Raw genomic sequence first — 24,060 nt, 5'->3', positions numbered from 1 at the left:
TATCCAGTACTGATATGACCTCTCCTCTCCCCTCTGGACTGTATGTATTATCCAGTACTGATATGACCTCTCCTCCTCTCCTCTGGACTGTATGTATTATCCAGTACTGATATGACTTCTCCTCTGGACTGTATGTATTATCCAGTACTGATATGACCTCTCCTCCTCTCCTCTGGACTGTATGTATTATCCAGTACTGATATGATCTCTCCTCTCCCCTCTGGACTGTATGTATTATCCAGTACTGATATGACCTCTCCTCCTCTCCTCTGGACTGTATGTATTATCCAGTACTGATATGGCCTCTCCTCCTCTCCTCTGGACTGTATGTATTATCCAGTACTGATATGACCTCTCCTCCTCTCCTCTGGACTGTATGTATTATCCAGTACTGATATGACCTCTCCTCTGGACTGTATGTATTATCCAGTACTGATATGACCTCTCCTCTGGACTGTATGTATTATCCAGTACTGATATGACCTCTCCTCTGGACTGTATGTATTATCCAGTACTGATATGACCTCTCCTCCTCTCCTCTGGACTGTATGTATTATCCAGTACTGATATGGCCTCTCCTCTGGACTGTATGTATTATCCAGTACTGATATGACCTCTCCTCCTCTCCTCTGGACTGTATGTATTATCCAGTACTGATATGACCTCTCCTCCTCTCCTCTGGACTGTATGTATTATCCAGTACTGATATGATCTCTCCTCCTCTCCTCTGGACTGTATGTATTATCCAGTACTGATATGACCTCTCCTCCTCTCCTCTGGACTGTATGTATTATCCAGTACTGATATGACCTCTCCTCCTCTCCTCTGGACTGTATGTATTATCCAGTACTGATATGACCTCTCCTCCTCTCCTCTGGACTGTATGTATTATCTAGTACTGATATGGCCTCTCCTCCTCTCCTCTGGACTGTATGTATTATCCAGTACTGATATGACCTCTCCTCTGGACTGTATGTATTATCCAGTACTGATATGACCTCTCCTCTGGACTGTATGTATTATCCAGTACTGATATGGCCTCTCCTCCCTCCTCTGGACTGTATGTATTATCCAGTACTGATATGACCTCTCCTCCCCCTCTGGACTGTATGTATTATCCAGTACTGATATGACCTCCCTCCTCTGGACTGTATGTATTATCCAGTACTGATATGGCCTCTCCTCCTCTGGACTGTATGTATTATCCAGTACTGATATGGCCTCTCCTCCCCCTCTGGACTGTATGTATTATCCAGTACTGATATGACCTCCTCCCTCCTCTGGACTGTATGTATTATCCAGTACTGATATGACCTCTCCTCCTCTCCTCTGGACTGTATGTATTATCCAGTACTGATATGACCTCTCCTCCTCTCCTCTGGACTGTATGTATTATCCAGTACTGATATGACCTCTCCTCCCCCTCTGGACTGTATGTATTATCCAGTACTGATATGACCTCTCCTCCCTGGACTGTATGTATTATCCAGTACTGATATGACCTCTCCTCTGGACTGTATGTATTATCCAGTACTGATATGACCTCTCCTCCTCTCCTCTGGACTGTATGTATTATCCAGTACTGATATGACCTCTCCTCTGGACTGTATGTATTATCCAGTACTGATATGACCTCTCCTCCCTCCTCTGGACTGTATGTATTATCCAGTACTGATATGACTCTCCTCCTCTCCTCTGGACTGTATGTATTATCCAGTACTGATATGACCTCTCCTCCTCTCCTCTGGACTGTATGTATTATCCAGTACTGATATGACCTCTCCTCTGGACTGTATGTATTATCCAGTACTGATATGACCTCTCCTTCCTCCTCTGGACTGTATGTATTATCCAGTACTGATATGACCTCTCCTCCTCTCCTCTGGACTGTATGTATTATCCAGTACTGATATGGCCTCTCCTCCTCTCCTCTGGACTGTATGTATTATCCAGTACTGATATGACCTCTCCTCCTCTCCTCTGGACTGTATGTATTATCCAGTACTGATATGACCTCTCCTCTCTCCTCTGGACTGTATGTATTATCCAGTACTGATATGACCTCTCCTCCTCTCCTCTGGACTGTATGTATTATCCAGTACTGATATGGCCTCTCCTCTGGACTGTATGTATTATCCAGTACTGATATGACCTCTCCTCCTCTCCTCTGGACTGTATGTATTATCCAGTACTGATATGACCTCTCCTCTGGACTGTATGTATTATCCAGTACTGATATGACCTCTCCTCCTCTCCTCTGGACTGTATGTATTATCCAGTACTGATATGACCTCTCCTCCTCTCCTCTGGACTGTATGTATTATCCAGTACTGATATGACCTCTCCTCTCCCCTCTGGACTGTATGTATTATCCAGTACTGATATGACCTCTCCTCCTCTCCTCTGGACTGTATGTATTATCCAGTACTGATATGGCCTCTCCTCCTCTCCTCTGGACTGTATGTATTATCCAGTACTGATATGACCTCTCCTCCTCTCCTCTGGACTGTATGTATTATCCAGTACTGATATGACCTCTCCTCCTTCCTCTGGACTGTATGTATTATCCAGTACTGATATGACCTCTCCTCCTCTCCTCTGGACTGTATGTATTATCCAGTACTGATATGGCCTCTCCTCCTCTCCTCTGGACTGTATGTATTATCCAGTACTGATATGACCTCTCCTCTGGACTGTATGTATTATCCAGTACTGATATGACCTCTCCTCCTCTCCTCTGGACTGTATGTATTATCCAGTACTGATATGATCCTCTCCTCTGGACTGTATGTATTATCCAGTACTGATATGGCCTCTCCTCCTCTGGACTGTATGTATTATCCAGTACTGATATGACCTCTCCTCTCCTCCTCTGGACTGTATGTATTATCCAGTACTGATATGACCTCTCCTCTCCTCTGGACTGTATGTATTATCCAGTACTGATATGACCTATCCTCCTCTCCTCTGGACTGTATGTATTATCCAGTACTGATATGACCTCTCCTCCTCTCCTCTGGACTGTATGTATTATCCAGTACTGATATGACCTCTCCTCCTCTCCTCTGGACTGTATGTATTATCCAGTACTGATATGACCTCTCCTCCTCTCCTCTGGACTGTATGTATTATCCAGTACTGATATGACCTCTCCTCTCCTCCTCTGGACTGTATGTATTATCCAGTACTGATATGACCTCTCCTCCTCTCCTCTGGACTGTATGTATTATCCAGTACTGATATGACCTCTCCTCCTCTCCTCTGGACTGTATGTATTATCCAGTACTGATATGACCTCTCCTCCTCTCCTCTGGACTGTATGTATTATCCAGTACTGATATGATCTCTCCTCCTCTCCTCTGGACTGTATGTATTATCCAGTACTGATATGACCTCTCCTCCTCTCCTCTGGACTGTATGTATTATCCAGTACTGATATGACCTCTCCTCCTCTCCTCTGGACTGTATGTATTATCCAGTACTGATCTGACCTCTCCTCCTCTCCTCTGGACTGTATGTATTATCCAGTACTGATATGATCTCTCCTCCTCTCCTCTGGACTGTATGTATTATCCAGTACTGATATGATCTCTCCTCCTCTCCTCTGGACTGTATGTATTATCCAGTACTGATATGACCTCTCCTCTGGACTCTATGTATTATCCAGTACTGATATGACTCTCCTCCTCTCCTCTGGACTGTATGTATTATCCAGTACTGATATGACCTCTCCTCCTTTCCTCTGGACTGTATGTATTATCCAGTACTGATATGACCTCTCCTCTGGACTCTATGTATTATCCAGTACTGACATGACCTCTCCTCTGGACTCTATGTATTATCCAGTACTGATATGGCCTCTCCTCCTCTGGACTGTATGTATTATCCAGTACTGATATGACCTCTCCTCTGGACTGTATGTATTATCCAGTACTGATATGGCCTCTCCTCCTCTGGACTGTATGTATTATCAAGTACTGATATGACCCCTCCTCTGGACTGTATGTATCATCCAGTACTGATATGGCCTCTCCTCTGGACTGTATGTATTATCCAGTACTGATATGACCTCTCCTCTGGACTGTATGTATTATCCAGTACTGATTTGACCTCTCCTCTCCCCCTTCTGGACTGTATGTATTATCCAGTACTGATATGACCTCTCCTCTGGACTGTAGTATTATCCAGTACTGATATGATCTCTCCTCCTCTCCTCTGGACTGTATGTATTATCCAGTACTGATATGACCTCTCCTCCTCTCCTCTGGACTGTATGTATTGTCCAGTACTGATATGACCTCTCCTCCTCTCCTCTGGACTGTATGTATTATCCAGTACTGATATGACCTCTCCTCCTCTCCTCTGGACTGTATGTATTATCCAGTACTGATATGATCTCTCCTCCTCTCCTCTGGACTGTATGTATTATCCAGTACTGATATGACCTCTCCTCTGGACTGTATCTATTATCCAGTACTGATATGGCCTCTCCTCCTCTCCTCTGGACTGTATGTATTATCCAGTACTGATATGACCTCTCCTCTCCTCCTCTGGACTGTATGTATTATCCAGTACTGATTTGACCTCACCTCTCCCCCTTCTGGACTGTATGTATTATCCAGTACTGATATGACCTCTCCTCCTCTCCTCTGGACTGTATGTATTATCCAGTACTGATATGGCCTCTCCTCCTCTCCTCTGGACTGTATGTATTATCCAGTACTGATATGACCTCTCCTCTGGACTGTATGTATTATCCAGTACTGATATGACCTCTCCTCTGGACTGTATGTATTATCCAGTACTGATATGACCTCTCCTCTGGACTGTATGTATTATCCAGTACTGATATGACCTCTCCTCCTCTCCTCTGGACTGTATGTATTATCCGGTACTGATATGGCCTCTCCTCCTCTCCTCTGGACTGTATGTATTATCCGGTACTGATATGACCTCTCCTCTGGACTGTATGTATTATCCAGTACTGATATGACCTCTCCTCTGGACTGTATGTATTATCCAGTACTGATATGACCTCTCCTCTGGACTGTATGTATTATCCAGTACTGATATGACCTCTCCTCCTCTCCTCTGGACTGTATGTATTATCCGGTACTGATATGGCCTCTCCTCTGGACTGTATGTATTATCCAGTACTGATATGACCTCTCCTCTCCTCCTCTGGACTGTATGTATTATCCAGTACTGATATGACCTCTCCTCTTCTCCTCTGGAGTGTATGTATTATCCAGTACTGATATGACCTCTCCTCTGGACTGTATGTATTATCCAGTACTGATATGACCTCTCCTCTTCTCCTCTGGAGTGTATGTATTATCCAGTACTGATATGACCTCTCCTCTGGACTGTATGTATTATCCAGTACTGATATGACCTATCCTCCTCTCCTCTGGACTGTAGTATTATCCAGTACTGATATGATCTCTCCTCCTCTCCTCTGGACTGTATGTATTATCCAGTACTGATATGACCTCTCCTCCTCTCCTCTGGACTGTATGTATTATCCAGTACTGATATGACCTCTCCTCTGGACTGTATGTATTATCCAGTACTGATATGACCTCTCCTCTCCTCCTTTGGACTGTATGTATTATCCAGTACTGATATGACCTCTCCTCCTCTCCTCTGGAGTGTATGTATTATCCAGTACTGATATGACCTCTCCTCCTCTCCTCTGGACTGTATGTGTTATCCAGTACTGATATGACCTCTCCTCTCCTCCTCTGGACTGTATGTATTATCCAGTACTGATATGACCTCTCCTCCTCTCCTCTGGAGTGTATGTATTATCCAGTACTGATATGACCTCTCCTCCTCTCCTCTGGACTGTATGTATTATCCTGTACTGATATGACCTCTCCTCTGGACTCTATGTATTATCCAGTACTGATATGACCTCTCCTCTGGACTGTATGTATTATCCAGTACTGATATGACCTCTCCTCCTTTCCTCTGGACTGTATGTATTATCCAGTACTGATATGACCTCTCCTCTGGACTCTATGTATTATCCAGTACTGACATGACCTCTCCTCTGGACTCTATGTATTATCCAGTACTGATATGGCCTCTCCTCCTCTGGACTGTATGTATTATCAAGTACTGATATGACCTCTCCTCTGGACTGTATGTATTATCCAGTACTGATATGGCCTCTCCTCTGGACTGTATGTATTATCCAGTACTGATATGACCTCTCCTCTGGACTGTATGTATTATCCAGTACTGATATGACCTCTCCTCTGGACTGTATGTATTATCCAGTACTGATATGGCCTCTCCTCCTCTGGACTGTATGTATTATCAAGTACTGATATGACCTCTCCTCTGGACTTTATGTATTATCCAGTACTGATATGGCCTCTCCTCTGGACTGTATGTATTATCCAGTACTGATATGACCTTTCCTCTGGACTGTATGTATTATCCAGTACTGATATGACCTCTCCTCTGGACTGTATGTATTATCCAGTACTGATATGACCTCTTCTCTGGACTGTATCTATTATCCAGTACTGATATGACCTCTCCTCCTCTCCTCTGGACTGTAGTATTATCCAGTACTGATATGATCTCTCCTCCTCTCCTCTGGACTGTATGTATTATCCAGTACTGATATGACCTCTCCTCCTCTCCTCTGGACTGTATGTATTATCCAGTACTGATATGTCCTCTCCTCCTCTGGACTGTATGTATTATCCAGTACTGATATTGCCTCTCCTCTGGACTGTATGTATTATCCAGTACTGATATTGCCTCTCCTCTGGACTGTATGTATTATCCAGTACTGATATGACCTCTCCTCTGGACTGTATGTATTATCCAGTACTGATATGACCTCTCCTCTGGACTGTATGTATTATCCAGTACTGATATGACCTCTCCTCCTCTCCTCTGGACTGTATGTATTATCCAGTACTGATATGACCTCTCCTCCTCTCCTCTGGACTGTATGTATTATCCAGTACTGATATGGCCTCTCCTCCTCTCCTCTGGACTGTATGTATTATCCAGTACTGATATGACCTCTCCTCCTCTCCTCTGGACTGTAGTATTATCCAGTACTGATATGACCTCTCCTCTGGACTGTATGTATTATCCAGTACTGATATGACCTCTCCTCTGGACTGTATGTATTATCCAGTACTGATATGACCTCTCCTCCTCTCCTCTGGACTGTATGTATTATCCAGTACTGATATGACCTCTCCTCCTCTCCTCTGGACTGTATGTATTATCCAGTACTGATATGGCCTCTCCTCCTCTCCTCTGGACTGTATGTATTATCCAGTACTGATATGACCTCTCCTCCTCTCCTCTGGACTGTAGTATTATCCAGTACTGATATGATCTCTCCTCCTCTCCTCTGGACTGTATGTATTATCCAGTACTGATATGACCTCTCCTCCTCTCCTCTGGACTGTATGTATTATCCAGTACTGATATGCCTCCCCTCTCCTCTGGACTGTATGTATTATCCAGTACTGATATGATCTCTCCTCTTCTCCTCTGGACTGTATGTATTATCCAGTACTGATATGACCTCTCCTCTGGACTGTATGTATTATCCAGTACTGATATGACCTCTCCTCCTTTCCTCTGGACTGTATGTATTATCCAGTACTGATATGACCTCTCCTCTGGACTCAATGTATTATCCAGTACTGACGTGACCTCTCCTCTGGACTCTATGTATTATCCAGTACTGATATGACCTCTCCTCTCCTCCTCTGGACTGTATGTATTATCCAGTACTGATATGACCTCTCCTCTGGACTGTATGTATTTTCCAGTACTGATATGACCTCTCCTCTCCTCCTCTGGACTGTATGTATTATCCAGTACTGATATGACCTCTCCTCTGGACTGTATGTATTTTCCAGTACTGATATGATCTCTCCTCTCCTCCTCTGGACTATATGTATTATCCAGTACTGATATGGCCTCTCCTCCTCTGGACTGTATGTATTATCCAGTACTGATATGACCTCTCCTCCTCTGGACTGTATGTATTATCCAGTACTGATATGACCTCTCCTCTGGACTGTATGTATTATCCAGTACTGATATGACCTCTCCTCTGGACTGTATGTATTATCCAGTACTGATATGACCTCTCCTCCTTTCCTCTGGACTGTATGTATTATGCAGTACTGATATGGCCTCTCCTCTGGACTGTATGTATTATCCAGTACTGATATGACCTCTCCTCCTTTCCTCTGGACTGTATGTATTATCCAGTACTGATATGGCCTCTCCTCCTCTGGACTGTATGTATTATCCAGTACTGATATGACCTCTCCTCTGGACTGTATGTATTATCCAGTACTGATATGGCCTCTCCTCCTCTGGACTGTATGTATTATCCAGTACTGATATGACCTCTCCTCTGGACTGTATGTATTATCCAGTACTGATATGGCCTCTCCTCTGGACTGTATGTATTATGCAGTACTGATATGACCTCTCCTCCTCTCCTCTGGACTGTATGTATTATCCAGTACTGATATGACCTCTCCTCTGGACTGTATGAATTATCCAGTACTGATATGACCTCTCCTCCTCTCCTCTGGACTGTATGTATTATCCAGTACTGATATGACCTCTCCTCCTCTCCTCTGGACTGTATGTATTATCCAGTACTGATATGACCTCTCCTCCTCTCCTCTGGACTGTATGTATTATCCAGTACTGATATGACCTCTCCTCTGGACTGTATTTATTATCCAGTACTGATATGACCTCTCCTCTGGACTGTATGTATTTTCCAGTACTGATATGTCCTCTCCTCCTCTCCTCTGGACTGTATGTATTATCCAGTACTGATATGGCCTCTCCTCTTCTCCTCTGGACTGTATGTATTATCCAGTACTGATATGACCTCTCCTCTGGACTGTATGTATTTTCCAGTACTGATATGACCTCTCCTCTCCTCCTCTGGACTGTATGTATTATCCAGTACTGATATGACCTCTCCTCTGGACTGTATGTATTTTCCAGTACTGATATGATCTCTCCTCTCCTCCTCTGGACTGTATGTATTATCCAGTACTGATATGGCCTCTCCTCCTCTGGACTGTATGTATTATCCAGTACTGATATGACCTCTCCTCCTCTGGACTGTATGTATTATCCAGTACTGATATGACCTCTCCTCTGGACTGTATGTATTATCCAGTACTGATATGACCTCTCCTCCTTTCCTCTGGACTGTATGTATTATGCAGTACTGATATGGCCTCTCCTCTGGACTGTATGTATTATCCAGTACTGATATGACCTCTCCTCCTTTCCTCTGGACTGTATGTATTATCCAGTACTGATATGACCTCTCCTCTGGACTGTATGTATTATCCAGTACTGATATGGCCTCTCCTCCTCTGGACTGTATGTATTATCCAGTACTGATATGACCTCTCCTCTGGACTGTATGTATTATCCAGTACTGATATGGCCTCTCCTCCTCTGGACTGTATGTATTATCCAGTACTGATATGACCTCTCCTCTGGACTGTATGTATTATCCAGTACTGATATGGCCTCTCCTCTGGACTGTATGTATTATGCAGTACTGATATGACCTCTCCTCCTCTCCTCTGGACTGTATGTATTATCCAGTACTGATATGACCTCTCCTCTGGACTGTATGTATTATCCAGTACTGATATGATCTCTCCTCTTCTCCTCTGGACTGTATGTATTATCCAGTACTGATATGACCTCTCCTCTGGACTGTATGTATTATCCAGTACTGATATGACCTCTCCTCCTTTCCTCTGGACTGTATGTATTATCCAGTACTGATATGACCTCTCCTCTGGACTCAATGTATTATCCAGTACTGACATGACCTCTCCTCTGGAGTGTATGTATTATCCAGTACTGATATGACCTCTCCTCTCCTCCTCTGGACTGTATGTATTATCCAGTACTGATATGACCTCTCCTCTCCTCCTCTGGACTGTATGTATTATCCAGTACTGATATGACCTCTCCTCTGGACTGTATGTATTTTCCAGTACTGATATGATCTCTCCTCTCCTCCTCTGGACTGTATGTATTATCCAGTACTGATATGGCCTCTCCTCCTCTGGACTTTATGTATTATCCAGTACTGATATGACCTCTCCTCCTCTGGACTGTATGTATTATCCAGTACTGATATGACCTCTCCTCTGGACTGTATGTATTATCCAGTACTGATATGACCTCTCCTCCTTTCCTCTGGACTGTATGTATTATGCAGTACTGATATGGCCTCTCCTCTGGACTGTATGTATTATCCAGTACTGATATGACCTCTCCTCCTTTCCTCTGGACTGTATGTATTATCCAGTACTGATATGACCTCTCCTCTGGACTGTATGTATTATCCAGTACTGATATGGCCTCTCCTCCTCTGGACTGTATGTATTATCCAGTACTGATATGACCTCTCCTCTGGACTGTATGTATTATCCAGTACTGATATGGCCTCTCCTCCTCTGGACTGTATGTATTATCCAGTACTGATATGACCTCTCCTCTGGACTGTATGTATTATCCAGTACTGATATGGCCTCTCCTCTGGACTGTATGTATTATGCAGTACTGATATGACCTCTCCTCCTCTCCTCTGGACTGTATGTATTATCCAGTACTGATATGACCTCTCCTCTGGACTGTATGTATTATCCAGTACTGATATGACCTCTCCTCCTCTCCTCTGGACTGTATGTATTATCCAGTACTGATATGACCTCTCCTCCTCTCCTCTGGACTGTATGTATTATCCAGTACTGATATGACCTCTCCTCCTCTCCTCTGGACTGTATGTATTATCCAGTACTGATATGACCTCTCCTCTGGACTGTATTTATTATCCAGTACTGATATGACCTCTCCTCTGGACTGTATGTATTTTCCAGTACTGATATGACCTCTCCTCCTCTCCTCTGGACTGTATGTATTATCCAGTACTGATATGACCTCTCCTCTGGACTGTATGTATTATCCAGTACTGATATGACCTCTCCTCCTCTCCTCTGGACTGTATGTATTATCCAGTACTGATATGACCTCTCCTCCTCTCCTCTGGACTGTATGTATTATCCAGTACTGATATGACCTCTCCTCCTCTCCTCTGGACTGTATGTATTATCCAGTACTGATATGACCTCTCCTCTGGACTGTATTTATTATCCAGTACTGATATGACCTCTCCTCTGGACTGTATGTATTTTCCAGTACTGATATGACCTCTCCTCCTCTCCTCTGGACTGTATGTATTATCCAGTACTGATATGACCTCTCCTCTGGACTGTATGTATTATCCAGTACTGATATGGCCTCTCCTCCTCTCCTCTGGACTGTATGTATTATCCAGTACTGATATGACCTCTCCTCCTCTCCTCTGCCAGGTGGTGGTAAAGCTGCAGCAGCTACATGTGTCTCACCGACGCTACGCATCCTGCTACCCCCAGCACCCCTACCCCTCCATCTTCCGCCTCAACTTCCACCATCACTACTACCCCCTGACCTATGACCCCTACCCCTGTGACCCCGCCCCGTACCTTCGCAGGACCGCCGAGCTCAAGGCCAAGAGGAGGCGCGGCCGGCCCGCCAAAACCAGCGAGCCAATCACATCCAAGCTGCCTTTTGTCCAGGGGTTTGGGTATCCGCTGGCGGGGGGGAACTACTATGCACCATATGCCATGCCTTATGCCCCGCCTCTGAGCCTGGGCTACTACGCCCCATCACCCCCCCTCTACCTTCCCCACCATCCCCACGGCCCTTCACCACCCTCCCCCTTCATGAGGCCTGCCGTCCCCCCTCCGAAGTTCCACTCTGGGGGCCACTCCAAGCTCCAGGCATCTAGCGGCCCACTGCAGGGCTCCTCTGGTCGGGGAGAAGGACTGGGATCCTTGGGTGGTGGAGTTCTTGGAGGGGTGAGGCTCCACAAGAGGAAACATAAGCACAAACACAAACATAAGGAAGAAACCAACCTCCTCTCACCCCATGACAGACAAGAGCTGGGCGGGCTCTTCAGCGGTGCCAAGACCAATGGGCTGCTCAACCTGCTGACTGACAGGTGGGAGATGACCAACCAGAAGCGTCAGGAGAAGCAAAGGGGGGGTGGGAGAGGCTCTAGAGGGGGATCCAGGGGAGCGATGTTTGCATCGAACCCTCTCTCTTCTCTCTCTATGGACCATGTCCAGTTTCGCCAACGCACGTCCGGAGAGCCAGTGAGCAGCTTCGTGAGCAACTACAGCAGCCAATCACTGCGGCCAGATTTGACCTCTGACCTTTTCAGATTGCGGGAGGAGAAAGAGGAGGGCAGTGGGCATGGCAGAAGGAGGGGCTTAGCAGTGTTCGGAGAGGAAGGGGTGATGTCGTTCCACAATGCCAGGAAAGAGAAGATCCATGAAAGAGGAGAGTCCTTCCACAGTTCCAGCCCCACTATAACAGGTAACAACCTATTACTATTCTATTAGACTTATTACCGTGTTGTAACACAGCCCCACTCTAACAGGTAACAACGTATTACTGACAGTAACAGGCTTATTACCATGTTGTAACACAGCTCCACTCTAACAGGTAACAACGTATTACTGACAGTAACAGGCTTATTACCATGTTGTAACACAGCCCCACTCTAACAGGTAACAACGTATTACTGACAGTAACAGGCTTATTACCATGTTGTAACACAGCCCCACTCTAACAGGTAACAACGTATTACTGACAGTAACAGGCTTATTACCATGTTGTAACACAGCCCCACTCTAACAGGTAACAACGTATTACTGACAGTAACAGGCTTATTACCATGTTGTAACACAGCCCCACTCTAACAGGTAACAACGTATTACTGACAGTAACAGGCTTATTACCATGTTGTAACACAGCCCCACTATAACAGGTAACAACCTATTACTATTCTATTAGACTTATTACCGTGTTGTAACACAGCCCCACTCTAACAGGTAACAACGTATTACTGACAGTAACAGGCTTATTACCATGTTGTAACACAGCTCCACTCTAACAGGTAACAACGTATTACTGACAGTAACAGGCTTATTACCATGTTGTAACACAGCTCCACTCTAACAGGTAACAACGTATTACTGACAGTAACAGGCTTATTACCATGTTGTAACACAGCTCCACTCTAACAGGTAACAACGTATTACTGACAGTAACAGGCTTATTACCATGTTGTAACACAGCTCCACTCTAACAGGTAACAACGTATTACTGACAGTAACAGGCTTATTACCATGTTGTAACACAGCCCCACTCTAACAGGTAACAACGTATTACTGACAGTAACAGGCTTATTACCATGTTGTAACACAGCCCCACTCTAACGGGTAACAACGTATTACTGACAGTAACAGGCTTATTACCATGTTGTAACACAGCTCCACTCTAACAGGTAACAACGTATTACTGACAGTAACAGGCTTATTACCATGTTGTAACACAGCCCCACTCTAACGGGTAACAACGTATTACTGACAGTAACAGGCTTATTACCATGTTGTAACACAGCCCCACTCTAACGGGTAACAACGTATTACTGACAGTAACAGGCTTATTACCATGTTGTAACACAGCCCCACTCTAACAGGTAACAACGTATTACTGACAGTAACAGGCTTATTACCATGTTGTAACACAGCTCCACTCTAACAGGTAACAACCTATTACTATTCTATTAGACTTATTACCATGTTGCAACACAGCTCCACTCTAACAGGTAACAACGTATTACTGACAGTAACAGGCTTATTACCATGTTGTAACACAGCTCCACTCTAACAGGTAACAACGTATTACTGACAGTAACAGGCTTATTACCATGTTGTAACACAGCTCCACTCTAACAGGTAACAACGTATTACTGACAGTAACAGGCTTATTACCATGTTGTAACACAGCTCCACTCTCACCAGATATCTGATTGTTCAGATTTAGCTCAAAATATATTGTTGTACTGAGGCAGTACATGCATTAATTCTTGTCCCGATAGTGGAAAACAATTTCAGTAGCTGCTTATTATTCTGTTTTTACATCAAATGTATATATATGATGTGGATAGTGTTTTAAGGTGTCTTCCCAGTTTTCAAGCAGCCAGTTGAACATGTGTAAGCCTACAGCAGACAAAGAGGCAGTCAGCTCCTAAAGCACCAAATACTGAACAAATGTGTTTGTGGTACATTCTGTATTCTGAGTGCAGCGAGCACATCTGGCCAGAGAGAGAGAACGAAACGCATGGGTGGAGAGGTCTATAATTCACCAATCTCTCCCTCCCTCCCTCTCAGCCTGCCAATGGTTGGTCCCAGAGATATATGATTCCCAGGTTGTGATTTCTATTCTCCAGACAGGCAGTAAAAGGCAGTGGCTGTGTTAACAGAGCTGGCTACCAGCCAGGACTTTAATGAGTGGGGCCTAGTCCAGCGGAGGGGGAGAGAAGCCAGGGGCTCACTTAGATTACATCCCCCTCCCCAGGGGTCCCATGGGAGATGACTCACGCACACACTACCCCCCTCTCTAACTCCCTTCTTCTACCCCTTTTTCTCACTCTCCCTTCCTCCATCTCTTCTACTGCTCTAGACAGGGTATACCCCTTCTTTCTCTTTATTCCCTCACTCTCTCCTCTCCCTGTTCCCCCTCTTTCCCCCATCTTCCCAGCCTCCCCGTCTCTCCTCCCTCCCTCTCCACTCCCTCTTCCCCATCTTCCTCTTTCTCTCCTTCCTCTCTCTCTACTCCTTCTTCCCTGTCTCCCTCTCTCCTCTCTACACCAGCATGACTTACTGCTACGGCCACAGACCAGCCCTAGCCCAATTAAAACACACACAGACACACTGATCTGAAACGTATATTATTCTCCACTCTTGTGTGATTGAATGTTTCTAAATAATTTCCTCCTGTGATTGAATGTTTCTAAATCATTTCCTCTCTGTGATTGAATGTTTCTAAATCATTTCCTCCCTGTGATTGAATGTTTCTAAATCATTTCCTCCCTGTGATTGAATGTTTCTAAATCATTTCCTCCTGTGATTGAATGTTTCTAAATCATTTCCTCTCTGTGATTGAATGTTTCTAAATAATTTCCTCCCTGTGATTGAATGTTTCTAAATCATTTCCTCCTGTGATTGAATGTTTCTAAATCATTTCCTCCTGTGATTGAATGTTTCTAAATCATTTCCTCCCTGTGATTGAATGTTTCTAGATAATTTCCTCCCTGTGATTGAATGTTTATAAATCATTTAAATCATTAATTGCTATATTGTAATTATTTCGCCACTATGGCCTATTTATTGCCTTACCTCCCTTATCCTACCTCATTTGCACACACTGTATATAGACTTTTTCTATTGTATTATGGACTATGTTTGTTTATTCCATGTGTAACTGTGTAAAATAGTCTGTAACAAGTGTTGTTTTTGTGCACTATGGTGGATCGATTCATAATTATTTAAGAGAGCAAAGGTTTGCTTTATCTTGGCCAGATCGCAGTTGTAAATGAGAACTTGTTCTCAACTAGCCTACCTGGATAAATAAAGGTGAAATAAATAAAAATAAAAATGTCCTCCTTGATAGAATGTTTCTAAATCATATCCTCCTGTGATTGAATGTTTCTAAATCATATCCTCCTGTGATTGAATGTTTCTAAATCATTTCCTCCTGTGATTGAATGTTTCTAAATAATTTCCTCCTGTGATTGAATGTTTCTAAATCATATCCTCCTGTGATTGAATGTTTCTAAATCATATCCTCCTGTGATTGAATGTTTCTAAATCATATCCTCCTGTGATTGAATGTTTCTAAATCATATCCTCCTGTGATTGAATGTTTCTAAATCATATCCTCCTGTGATTGAATGTTTCTAAATCATATCCTCCTGTGATTGAATGTTTCTAAATCATTTCCTCCTGTGATTGAATGTTTCGAAATCATTTCCTCCCTGTGATTGAATGTTTCGAAATCATTTCCTCCTTGGTTGAATGTTTCGAAATCATTTCCTCCCTCTGATAGAATGTTCCGAAATCATTTCCTTCTGTGATAGAAGGTTTCTAAATCATTTCCTCCCTGTGATTGGGTGTTTCTAAATCATTTCCGCCCTGTGATTTGATGTTTATCTGAGCCTGATTAGAACTGTGTGTCTGCTCCCACTAATCAGCAGGTTCAACTGCACCTGACAGCAATCTCTCACCATCATTTGCATAAAAGCAGGTCATCCTTTTTACGGAGTTAATGAAAGTGATTTTCTCTGTGTATGTGTGCACACCCACGCACACAATATAATTCATCCTCCTGCAGTTGGCTAAAAGCTCTGGATAGCAGTGTACCTTAAACACAGGTCTAGGATCAGCTTGCCATACCAAAATCTTAAATAGTTAAACAGGACACAGAACTGACCTCAGACCAGTAACTTTATTGTCCACTGGACTGAGACAGAACTATAGATACTGAGCTCTAAGTACTGCTGAAGGTAATCATTTTTATGATGCTAATACACTGAGTGTACAAAACATGACAGGTGAAATCTATGATCCCTTATTTGATCCCTCAATCAGTTTAGATGAAGGGGAGGAGACAGGTTAAAGAAGGATTTTTTTAGTCTCGAGACAATTGACAAATTTATTGTGTATGTGTGGCATTCAGAGGGTGAAGGGGTAAGACAAAAGATTTAAGTGCCTTTGAACAGGGTATGGTAGTAGGTGCCAGGCACACCCGTTTGAGTGTGTCAAGAACTGCAACGCTGCTGGGTTTTTCACGCTCTATAGTTTCCTGTGTGTATCAAGAATGGTCCACCACCCAAAGGACATCCAGCCAACTTGACACAACTGTGGGAAGCATTGGAGTCAACATGGGCCAGCATCCCTGTGGAACGCTTCCGACACCTTGTAGTCCATGCCCCGACGAATTGAGGCTGTTGTGAAGGCAAAATTTGGTGCAACTCAATATTAGGAAGGTGTTCCTAATGTTTTGTACACTCAGTGTATGCATCTCATAAATTCCTGTCCATGTGTGTGTGTCCGCGTGCGTGTCTGTGTGTTTCTGTGCCTCACAAATTGCTACTACTCAGTGCTAGTGTATTGTCTCAGTAGAAGAGAATCTATGGACAGGAGGCTTTATACGTTATCATGATCGTATTATGATGCAGGTCTTATCTCAATACCATTGGGCATGTTTACAATACTAGAGTTTGGACGAAACGTTTTAATGTCTTTTAAAATCATCAGCAAGCATTTGATAGCTATGAAGACCAATGATGGATTCAATATGAATTAATTTGTGTGTCATTCAAATGTATTTTGGTCTAATTATCGCTTTGTTAGCCTTAGTGGTTAGTTAGTACTGTTACATTGTCACAGCTTAGAACAATGTGGAGGAAAACCCTGAAATACTGAGAAACCACACTGAATAGGAGAGGAGGTAGAGAGAGGTAAAGAGAGGAAGAGAGCAGGCGCGTTTAAAGGCGGCTGTTTTTGGGCCTGTTGTGTCTGATTGTGCTATTCCTCCATTTTGGCTTTGGTTCAATCTGGGAACACTGCCCAGAGAAGAGGGGGTGGGGCTAGAGAGGGAGAGAAGATCTGAATTGCATACTCCTCACATCCTCTATCCTCGTCTCCTTCTCAAAACCCATTGAACGAGAAAGCCAGAAGTCCTTCCCAGACAGCAAGAGCGAGATAGTGGAGAGAGAAGGGGGGGAGGGGGGGTGGAAAGAGAAAGAGCTGTGTGTATGAAGGGCAGAGTTCCCAGTTCATCAGCACGAAGGAAACAATATGTCTCCAGTTTCCTCTGCTCAGCCAATCTTATGCTGAATTTGTGTGTGTGTGTGCCTGCTTGTGTGTGCATTTGTGTTATTATCTGTGGTGCGTGTGCGTGTGTCTGGCCTGTTTGCCAGCCGGTGCTCCAGATGCGTAGAAACACTGTTGTATAGCGACACATTTAATGGCTGGACACATTTCTGTGGGTTTCCTGCTAGCAGAATGGAAGCTCCTCTCTCTCTCGCTATTCATCAATCTCTTTCTCTGTCTCTCTCACTATCCATCTCTATCTCCTCTCTTTAGCACAGGATGGAATCTCTACTTCTGTTTCAGCGGCAAGGCAGGCCTGAATATGGCGGAAATTAGCAGGAAGGAACTCAAACAAAAAACAAAATATTTCAATGAGCAGCAATGTGGGCTTTTTGTTGGTATTCAAGACAATTCTTTCTTGGTAACATTGTCTTGTGAACCCCCTAATGTAGCTTTTGTTTCATTAACTGTTAAACAGCTGATTTATGTCTTGTAACCCCCCCCCCCCCCCCCTTCTCCATCTTACATTGTCAAAGTGCGGTCCCACATCTAACTCTCTCCTCTCTCTCTCCTCTGTCTGTCTGTCTCGCTCTCTCTTTCTGTCGGTCTTTCTGTGTCTCTCTCTCTCTCTCTCTCCCTCTCGGTCTCTCGGTCTCTCTCTCGGTCTCTCTCTCTCTCGGTCTCTCTCTCGGTCTCTCTCTCTCTCTCTCTCTCTCTCTCTCTCTCGGTCTATCTCTCTCTCCCTCTTGGTCTCTCTCTCTCTCTCTGTCTCTCTCGCTCTCTCTCTTTCTATCGCTCTCTCTCTCCCTGTCTCTCTCTCTCCCTCTTGGTCTCTCTCTCTCTCTCTCTCTCTCTCTCTCTCTCTCTCTGTCTTTCTCGCTCTCTCTCTCTTTCTATCACTCTCTCTCTCCCTGTGTCTCTGTCTCTGTCTCTCTCTCTCTCTCTCTCTCTCGGTCTATCTCTCTCTCCCTCTTGGTCTCTCTCTGTCTCTCTCGCTCTCTCTCTCTTTCTATCGCTCTCTCTCTCCCTGTCTCTCTCTCTCTCTCGGTCTCTCTCTCTCTCTCTCTCGGTCTATCTCTCTCTCCCTCTTGGTCTCTCTCTCTCTCTCTCTCTGTCTTTCTCGCTCTCTCTCTCTTTCTATCACTCTCTCTCTCCCTGTGTCTCTCTCTCTCTCTCTCTCTCTCTCTCTCAGGTGTTCCAGGTAAGAGGAGATATAAGCGTCATGAGGTGGAACAGATCCACGGTGAGGTCAGGAGGATGTGTTCTCTCAACAATCAGAGGAGCTTTGAGCACGTGCAGAAGATCCTGCGTGTGAAGCGTCTCCAGCGCCAGGCCAAGACCGGCAACAACGTTGTCAAAAGGCGACCTGGTCGCCCCCGGAAACACCCCATTGATGAATTTGAACCCAACAATTACGGGAGCGACATAGGGAGGGGCTTTGGGATGCCGGTGCTGGAGAGGTGTGTGGACCTACCGGGCAAGCGGAGCTTAAGACCAAGTCCCGCCCCCCAGCCTCTGGAGTTTTCCAATCACGACTCAATCTCAGTGGCTATTGAGACGGTAGTTCACAGAGCACGTTCTCTGGTGCCCCTACCGACCAGAGGAGGGAAACGCAGGGGTAGACCCAGGAAGGAAGAGGGAGGGGATATGGCGTTTCATTAGCTAATCAGACAGCAGGACAGTTGCCGATACAGATGAGCTCTGGCCTATCAGAGAGCTGGTGAGAGGAGCTAACACTGGCCTTAGCAGCCAAAACAGACGTCAATTCTGGGACCTCTGTGCACTTTGACCAATTGGCCTGTCTGTTTCTCTTCTATGATTGGATGTAAGGGGTGTGACTGCAGTAGGTCTCTCTGGAGTAACATTAGAAGAGCAACAGTGTTGCACTCTGAACGAGTGTTCCTTCTGAAGACGGACAATGACACTTACCATACATGTATGTGAAACAATGATGCATACGGTACTTTTAATATGATACTGTATGGTACTTTATGGTACAATATCTGATACTATATGGCACTATTTGATAAGGTACTGTATGATACTATGGTACTATACGATATGAAATACAATGGTACTTTATGATAGTCTTTATCTGAATGTGGCAATAGCCACACCTTTACCAGCAGACAGGGGGTGGTGATTGGTTAATATGATATTGTGCAGCTCTGCTTAGTTTTGCCCCCCCCCCCCGCCGCAGAGATACTATAAAGGCAATATGCTGGACTGAGCCTCCCTGGCCTTTACAGCTATGATCTAACTGTACATAGGAACATACTCTACTTTTACCTGCCTTTTACACCGCAGAATACAGCCCATTTACATGTACTGGCTCATATCAAACTGAAATGTTGTACCATAGTCCATAAATGTGGGGATTGTGGTTTTATAACCAAAAATAGACCTGGATGTGACTCAAGACATGTTTGTTTTCAGACTGAAGGAACCACGTCTATCCATTCATTTATTCTGTGTATATAAGAAGGTCATCACATACATGGGAATATCAGGGGTGTTTGGTGAAACCTTAAAGGTCAACTTTGGGCAAAAACACAAAGATAACGGCTTTTAACTGTATAACTGATCAATGCTCCATCATACCAGGTCATTTAATGCAACAAAAGAATATATAGATAAGATATTTGGCTAAAGAAGTGCCATTTCCTACCGATCTCTAGAGCTTCTGTCCAAAAACAAATCCTGTGAAATGACATCTACACATGGAGGAGATACTGGCTAGCTACAGTGGCTAGCTTAGCTAACAAACTAGCTACGTCAGTCGTAGCGTAAGAACAGAATGACACGTCAATGAACCACCAACACCTCATTTCTGTTTGAAAATTGAGAAAGAGGAGGGGTTGGACCATTTTTTTGTGCCCAATGTCGACCTTTAAAGTTGGTTTTAATTTGCTATATAAACATACACTTACATTTAATCAAAGTCAGCACTTACATGCTTGTTCTAGCCTTACGATTTGGCCTTGACTTCAATGGTGGACATCCATTCAGAAACGTGCATTAATTTAAACCATTTGAATATGCAGGATGCTCAGCCAATGGCGTCAAACCTAAGCCCAAGCCTGAGATTTGATTGGATAGTGAAGCTGGAGGAGGACTAATGATCAGTGTGTGGTACTCTGATGGTTTCTATCTGAGTAGTGGTAGAAAAACAACAATTAAGTATTGGAATAGGGAACCAAAGTCTCCGAGTTTTACGTGTTTCACAGACTTGTCAGACAGGTGTGAGGTTGTCAGTGTTCTCATTCTACAGCTAAACACACAGGACATTAGATGCTAGCTAGCTAGAATGTTTTCAGTATTTCATAAAATAGCAGTAGGTATGTATTTCATTGGGACCTATGTCTAATGTAAACTTGGGAAGCCTCTCCTCTCTCTGGGAGGTTCTTGTCAGCTCCAGCAGTTCTGCACGTGCCTTATGTTTGTTTCTTAAACCATCACATCTCATTCTGTGGGAATTAAAAATGTAGAGAAGTCACTGAGATTGAAACCATGTACTAACGATTGTGCATTTTCGACATGTGTGTCTTAGCCACCACAACACGGGCACTACCTATGTCCCTTTGCAGCCATACGTACAACAGGCCTGATTCCATTTCAGGTTCCACGCCCCTTATGCTCACCCCTGGCTCTTTGGATTGAACAGATAAAGAGCTCTGTTAAGCACTCTATTAGAGAGACAGGTGGATCCATCACCATGCAGTATTTTCATATCTGAGCTGTGAGGAGCAGAGGTGGTAGGAGCAAGGGAAAGTGGACTTGGATCTAAATGGAACCAGGCCCCCCGGGCTGTGGGCGTGCAGGCTGTGCCAGGGGAGTTCTGGTGGGAACCATGCTGTCTTACGTAGTTGTTTGCTATGCATCAGGTCTGGCCTGAGCTGTCTGAGGAGTCCACCCTTCCACATAGACAAATAAGTGTCTTATTTACCCAATAAAACATGCAGTCATGTATCCAGAAGTGTGAATAATATCAGTAATAATTTGTAAAGCGTTGTGCAGAAAGTGACTATCATTTCATGTCAACTTTAGTGACTGCAGCTCCCTGCAGTGCTGCCTTAATCAGAAGTCAAGCTCCAGTAGTGAAGTGTTTATCTGTTGTAAATAGTCTGTTCTGTTGTGTTCTGCCTGCATGGATACAAACTGGCCTCAGCTACATATGCTGGCATATCCCCTCAACCAACCTAAGCCCATCCTAGAACACTGACCTATCTTAGTCAACATTAGACATTAGAACCAGCAATAGCCCTTTAGTCAGTCTCTATCCATCAATTAGAATTTTCATCAAACAGTCATAGCAAGGTTAAGATCCCAGGACCTGTGCCAGCCTATAATAATGACTCTTGTTGCACTTCAGCCAAGACCAAGAACCCCCATTGGCTAGCAGCTATACTCCCCTCAGCCAATTGGTGCCTAGTGCAGAAGTGCGTGTGTGTGTGTGTGTGTGTGTGCACAGAGGGCATTACCAAACCACGTACTCAGACCACGTGCTCAGAGGGCATTACCAAATATACACCTGTCCTTGTCAGTGTGTGTGTCAGTTCTAGGCCACTTAGAGAGAGCAGAGACTGAACTGGATCTCATAACCAAACTACACCTTTCGCAGGAGGCCTGGATCTCTCTAACCGGTTCTAGGGTCTGGGTGTCTGAGTGTGGTCTAGTGGTAGTCTAGGTTTGGTCTAAGGGGTCTAGATTTGGTATAGTTGCAGTCTAAGGGGTCTATAGACTTCAAGCTTGGCAGCTCAGTATTCCATGGTTGGTCTCTGATGTTGGAGTTAAGCCACTGGGATCTGTCTGTTTCTCTACCAGCCGATGTTCCGGTGCCTTCTACAGCTGACTAGTATTGTTCTGATCCTCTGCTTTAACTACACACAGAGACCGACCGCATGGTCCAGTACGGTCAAGGTGGGTTTTACGTTCCCTGTTGTGTACTGGATTCTGTATTCACTCTGGTCCAACTGTATGGCTGGTATGACTACAAGTAGAAGTTGCCCTTAACCACAGATCCAGGGTCAGATCACCCAACCCTAAATCATAACTTTCATTATCAGGGGGATGAAAGAACATCTGGTCCTGGATCAGTGGTTAGGGAAGAGTTCTACCCCTCCACACTTAGGCCAGTCTGACTAGTCCAATACAGCCACTGGAGCTGAATCATACTGCATGCATCTCAAATCACTCCCTACACCCTAAGTAGTTTACTACTACAGAAGACTATATGGAAAATATGGAGTTATGTGAGAAGCAGCCACAGTCTCTACTAATATGTGTATTCATTAACATATATGTTGTGTTTCTACGCTATAATGTTGTTCAAAGCTGAACATGCAGATGAAGCGTCGATGAGGAAACCAATAAATGTACTTTGCAAGAGCACAAAGTGAGCTCTTAACTGTGTTGACATATTTGAGTTTGTATACATAGTGTATTTGAACCTTTTTACTAGTGGGTTTTCCTTTATTTGCATGCTCCACTTGATTGTATTCATCAATATTTTAGACAAGCGGAGAAGTTGAATTTCAATTGAATTTGGAGCAAGACTTGTACATTGTTTGATATGTTTCTTTTTGTAATGGATTTTTAATTCATAAAGCATTTTTGTACATTGTATGAATATAAAAAATTGCAAATATTTGACATAGAAATAAGTAAATACTTAGATGGGCATGCATATGCATATATCCTTCTTAGTATGTATGTGTAAATGTACACATATTTTGTATTTGCCTTCTCTCATATACAGATATATGTAATATGCACATATACATGCAATGTATATGTATATCCATGTCTGCTGGCATGCTTCTGGTCATGTTTACCTATCATGATCTTGTAGTCTATTTTTTTTATTTCTTTTCTCTGAGGAAAAGCTTGTTCTTTTGCTACCGTTTTCCTGGCTGGCAGCATTGGGCACTTATTAAGATGAAATACAGTTGAACTTGTTCATGTTATTCATTGTGTGAAATAATAAATGAATTTATTGAAAGCTGATGATGTCATTGATGTGTTTGTTCTGACCTCTTATTGAGGTAACCTTCCACAGGGGAACATCGGTGTGTGTTCCAAGTGCACCCTGTTCCCTATATAGTCTACTACTTTTGACCAGTTCTCTGCGTGCGTGCGTTCGTGCGTGTTAGATGGCTGCAGTAAGCTGTGCAATGCTGCAGAGACCCACAACTCTGTCACACTTCCACACACACATGCATACACACATTTCCACACTCTACTA

The 24,060-nt window shown here is 43.9% G+C and overlaps 1 protein-coding gene across 2 annotated transcripts in view; it reads left to right on the top strand.

Annotated features, from left to right (window-relative positions):
* Window positions 1–23,820, top strand: part of LOC106580280 (SET-binding protein) — a 163,150-nt gene extending 139,330 nt beyond the window's left edge. For both annotated transcript variants that reach the window (XM_082966337.1, XM_082966336.1), the window contains exons 5-6: window positions 11,421–12,468; window positions 19,009–23,820. In XM_082966337.1, coding sequence (XP_082822463.1) covers window positions 11,421–12,468; window positions 19,009–19,478 — 1,518 coding nt within the window. In that variant the 3' untranslated portion in view covers window positions 19,479–23,820. The remainder of the gene's footprint in view (window positions 1–11,420; window positions 12,469–19,008) is intronic.
* The last annotated feature ends 240 nt before the right edge of the window (window positions 23,821–24,060 follow it).

Source organism: Salmo salar, chromosome 20 (assembly GCF_965601325.2).
Source record: "Salmo salar chromosome 20, fSalSal1, whole genome shotgun sequence".
Lineage (NCBI taxonomy): Eukaryota > Metazoa > Chordata > Actinopteri > Salmoniformes > Salmonidae > Salmo > Salmo salar.
This window is presented reverse-complemented; position numbering and strand designations above follow the sequence as displayed.